The 5195-nt window shown below is 28.4% G+C and overlaps 1 protein-coding gene across 1 annotated transcript; it reads right to left on the reverse strand.

Moving 5' to 3' along the window:
• Positions 1–582: 582 nt before the first annotated feature.
• On the reverse strand, positions 583–3334 carry LOC135930418 (heat shock cognate 71 kDa protein-like). Its single transcript, XM_065467211.1, has 7 exons — positions 3042–3334; positions 2739–2944; positions 2543–2695; positions 1940–2495; positions 1541–1779; positions 1148–1459; positions 583–1055 (listed from the first exon to the last, which is right to left on the reverse strand). Exons 1-7 carry the CDS (start codon positions 3244–3246, stop codon positions 726–728), a joined length of 2001 nt encoding a protein of 666 aa, XP_065323283.1. The 5' UTR covers positions 3247–3334; the 3' UTR covers positions 583–725.
• Positions 3335–5195: the final 1861 nt, after the last annotated feature.

Genomic DNA, 5195 nt, shown 5'->3' on the forward strand with positions numbered 1-5195 from the left:
AATAATCTAAATTTAATCCTTTTAAATCCAAGCTCGGCTCATTTTTTAATTCAGACCCGGCCCAGTATAAAATATAATGTTAGACGGGTATGGGCCTGTGGACCGCGTGCCGACCCGACACATGAAGGTATCTGATTTGCATAGCCTGGTCCAGATTTCAATTTTAATCTCCACCCAACCCAAACTAAGTTTAATATTTTCAGGTCAGGCTAGGATTATTTATAAATATATCATATTCCCGAAATTTTTTTTAAAAAATTTACCCACACCCAGCAGATCGAATTTTTTTTAATTGGTCCTGAAAATCTCGATTCGATATAAAAATTATTTTTCCGCTCACGAATTTATTTGAATGTATATTTAATGTTTTTTTAGTTCTAACCAAAAAGCCCTTATTTATAAAATTTTTTAAAAATATTTATAGGGCCCAAGCTAAAAATTAATACAACTTAATTAAAAAGATTTTTGGACATAGTAATCTATTAAAATTCTAAGCATAATCTAGCATTACCAATGTATAAAAAATTCTTTATTATTCAAATTAATAAATCCCAGTTTACAATATAATATAAACAAATCATGAATATATTAAAATCTTTATTTCAAAACTAAATAATTAGGTAAATTCATGAGTATTCATATAAACTAAAAACAAAATGCGTGAACTAATTTTACAAATACACATAATATATAAATGTTATATTTTCAAAAAATTGGTATAATATTTAATCGACTTCTTCAATAGTGGGTCCTGATCCAGCACCTGCATGATGACCAGCACCAGGCATCCCACCTGGCATTCCTCCAGGCATACCCGGCATTCCTCCAGGCATACCAGGCATTCCTCCTGGCATACCGGGCATCCCTCCTGCTCCTCCCGCGCCTCCTGCTTGATACATTTTTGTCATAATAGGGTTACAAATTTTTTCTAGTTCTTTCTGTTGATGCTCAATCTCCTCCTTTTCAGCTAAGGAATTTTTATCCAACCAGGCAAGGGTGTGAGTGCAGGCATCGTTGATAGCTTTGCGGTCTGTCTCGTTTATTTTATCCTTAACCTTTGTTTTAATTTCAAAAAAATGAAGTTATATTTAAGAAATTTACAAATTATCATATTATGAGCTAAAAAAGGCATTAATAAATAATATACCTTATCATCCTCGACAGTGGATTTGAGATTAAATGCGTATGCTTCAAGGGCATTTTTGGCAGTAACCCTTTCTCTCACATTTTCATCTTCATTTTTATATTTTTCAGCATCGTTAACCATTCTTTCAACATCTTCTTTACTAAGGCGACCTTTTTCGTTGGTTATAGTTATCTTGTTCTCCTTACCAGTCGTCTTTTCAACAGCAGATACATTGAGAATACCGTTGGCATCTATATCAAATGTAACTTCTATTTGAGGTACACCACGGGGTGCAGGGGGTATTCCAGTGAGTTCAAATTTACCCAACAAGTTCTATGAAGTTTGAAAAAATATTATAATAAGGAAAATGTTATTAAGTATAATATATTCATAATTAACAACTAAATAAATTACATTATCTTTGGTCATGGCACGTTCTCCTTCATAAACTTGAATGCATACACCTGGTTGATTGTCGGAATATGTGGTAAATGTTTGTGTTTGCTTTGTGGGAATTGTAGTATTTCTTTTGATAAGAGAAGTCATAACTCCTCCAGCAGTTTCAATACCAAGGGAGAGGGGAGTTACATCAAGCAAAAGCAAATCTTGCACTGCCTCATCTTTGTCACCAGTTAAAATGGCAGCTTGAACAGCTATAAATGAATAAAAAATATTAATTAGTTATAATTTAAAAATTGTCATTTATAAAATCAGACATCCAAGGAAGATTTAAACCATCATGGGTAATTTGGTGGAAACCGCGAATATGGAAAATATCATCATGTATATATATTAATGAATTGTTAAATTTACCAGCACCATAAGCTACAGCCTCGTCAGGGTTAATGCTTTTGTTTAATTCTTTTCCATTAAAGAAGTCTTGCAAAAGCTTTTGTATCTTAGGAATTCTAGTGGAACCACCAACCAAGACAATATCGTTGATTGTGGCTTTATCCATCTTGGCATCTCTCAGAGCTTTTTCAACTGGTTCGAGAGTTCCTCTAAAGAGATCAGCATTTAATTCTTCAAAACGAGCACGAGTAATATTTGTGTAATAATCGATTCCTTCAAAAAGGGAATCTATTTCAACACTAGCCTGAGTACTTGAAGATAATGTCCTCTTAGCTCGTTCACAAGCAGTTCTCAATCGTCTGACGGCTCTTTTATTTTCCGAAATATCTTTCTTGTGCTTCCTTTTAAATTCTTGAATAAAGAAAGTTACCATTCTCTGGTCAAAATCTTCGCCTCCCAAATGAGTATCACCAGCTGTGGATTTTACTTCGAAGATACCGTCCTCGATAGTTAAAACAGAAACATCAAACGTTCCACCACCCAAGTCAAATATCAAAACGTGGATTTCACCATGACCCTAACATTTAAATATTTATTAGTCAAATCCAAAAAATGTAATATTACCTTTTTGTCAAGACCATAAGCGATGGCAGCGGCAGTAGGCTCATTGATGATCCTGAGAACATTTAACCCAGCAATGACTCCGGCATCTTTAGTTGCTTGACGTTGTGAGTCATTGAAATAAGCAGGAACCGTGACAACGGCATCTTTGATGGTCTAAATTATAAATATAAAATTAATATATAAAATATCAATGTACCGTTCCAAGATAGGATTCAGCAATTTCTCTCATTTTAGTCAAAACCATGGCAGATATCTCTTCAGGATAAAAATCTTTTTTCTCGCCTTTGTATTCAACCTGAATCATAGGTTTGGTGTCACGATTTATGACATGGAATGGCCAATGTTTCATGTCTGCTTGTACAGTAGCATCATCAAAACGCCTACCAATCAATCTTTTAGCATCTAAAAATTAATAAATATAAAGCCATTATAAAATTGCTTTAATTGCTTAAAATTATTGTTATAATTTTATATAATTTATTATTTGAAATGAGCTTACCAAATACAGTGTTTGTGGGATTTATGGCAACTTGATTTTTGGCAGCATCTCCTATTAATCTCTCTGTATCAGTAAAAGCTACATAGCTAGGTGTGGTGCGATTTCCTTGATCGTTAGCTATAATCTCGACTTTTCCATGATTAAATACTCCAACACACGAATATGTAGTACCAAGATCAATACCAATTGCTTTAGCTTTTCCCATTATTAGATTATTTAATGATAGTTAAAATAACGTAATTTATAAAAATTTAAGTGAAATAAGAAACTGTAAAATTTGTTTTATTTATATTTCCAAAAAAGAATTTTCAAGAATGATATAGAACATTTCAATCATTTTGATTGGTCCAAATTATTTATTTGCAAAAAGTGTCGATTTGTGTTTTTATATGATTTACAGAATTTAATTTTAATAAAAAATATGAATTAGACATATGACAATATAATATAAATTTAATATTTCAAATAATAAATTATAATGATATTATTATATATAAATAAATTTTTAGGTCATAAATATTTTACACATTTAAAATAACAAAAGATTTTTATTTATTATTTTTCTCCATTTGTAAAATTATAATAAATTACCGTGTTTAGGTTACATATAATTTTTAATTATAAAAAAAGCAATTAATTTAGAATTTTAATTTGTATTAATTTCATAAATATTAACAAAATATAAAATAATAATCCAAGGCTAATATTTTTTAATTATAATATAAACTTTAAATAATTATATCAAATAAAAATGCCCAATATGTCAAATTATTGGCTTTTTATTTTTCACTTGCGATATATTAATATTATTACTGCGAAAATTATAAAATATAAGTGTATAACATCCAATATTGTTATAAATAGTGTATAATACATAAATTTTACTTTTTTTTTATTAAGTTCAAAAATGTTACCAATATTTCTTGTCTAACTTTGACTTATTCAATAAATATTTTAAAGCCATTTTGAAAAAAAATATAATAAATTTGTTAACAAAAATATGGAACAAAGATGAGTTGATACCACTTTTTGTTTATCCCTGATAATCTCGGATAGTGTTATGGGAAATTCTCAGCGCACATATAGCACTTTGCTAATAAAGAAACATACTTTCTGAACTTAAATTAATATAATTGATTATATGTAGGTGTAATTTTTGGTTTATGCCCGATAATCTCGGATAGTGTTGTGGTAAACCCTGAAGAGAAAATCGATTCAATTTTTTTTAAAGAAACGTACTTTATGAATTTAAATTAATATAAAGCAAAATAAATCAAAATATTATCAATTATATTTTATGTAAGTATATTTTTTGTTATTCCCCAATATCTCGGATAGTATTGGGGAAAAAAGCATACATATAGCACGATTCAAATTTTTTTGCTCATAAAAATACGTCTTATCTCCAATCCCAATAATCAAGGTGAACAAGGAGGAGGGTACATCAAAATGATATAAGAGTATAACTTATGGGGGTGTATCACTCCTCGCTGTATAAAGAGTATATTACACCACCCTTCTTAAAACATGAAGGGTAACTCTTTTAGCTCCTACTGAAAAAATTATAACAAAATTAACTAAAAGTTGAAAGAAGAAATATAATATTTACACCTTACTTTAAAACATGCTAACTAAGATAATACTTTAATTTATATAAATAAACGCTGCTAAAAAAATCAGAATCATCAAATATAAAAATAGTAGATAATCTAATTTTATTAACTGAGAAATGTTTTTAATTTCTTATTTGATAATTTTTTAATATTTAATTTATAAACAAAATTAAATAATGATATTTTATTTTCCTTTTAAGATAATTGTTTTATGTAAGGTGAACCTGCTAAATAAATCAGAATCAATGTATGATAAATAAATCAAATGAGTGAACAGTAGATAATATTTTATTCACCGAGAAATTTTTTAATTTCTTGAAAACTTTTCAATATTTAATTTATAAATTGCAAAATTAAAATAACATACATGATATTTCATTTACCGTTATTATATTGAATATATAAACAGATAATTTTTTTTTTATAAAATTAATAAATTTGGAATAAATTTTATAAAATTAATTAATTTAAAATAATTTGTAATTAATGTTTTAATATGTCTTCTATCACTATGACTTATAGTCTTTTTAATTATTATTAG

The sequence above is a fragment of the Gordionus sp. m RMFG-2023 genome, chromosome 5, assembly GCF_954871325.1.
Source record: "Gordionus sp. m RMFG-2023 chromosome 5, tfGorSpeb1-WG-v2, whole genome shotgun sequence".
Lineage (NCBI taxonomy): Eukaryota > Metazoa > Nematomorpha > Gordioida > Chordodea > Parachordodidae > Gordionus > Gordionus sp. m RMFG-2023.

What these genes read in the sequence shown, in the direction of transcription:
- LOC135930418 (XM_065467211.1), bottom strand. Translation starts at nt 3,246, where the DNA reads ATGGGAAAAGCTAAAGCAATTGGTATTGATCTTGGTACTACATATTCG. An exon ending in TCCCACAAACACTGTATTTG is followed by an intron (nt 2,945 to 3,041) that starts GTAAGCTCATTT and finishes ATTAATTTTTAG; the next exon opens with ATGCTAAAAGATTGATTGGT. An exon ending in CTGAATCCTATCTTGGAACG is followed by an intron (nt 2,696 to 2,738) that starts GTACATTGATAT and finishes TTTATAATTTAG; the next exon opens with ACCATCAAAGATGCCGTTGT.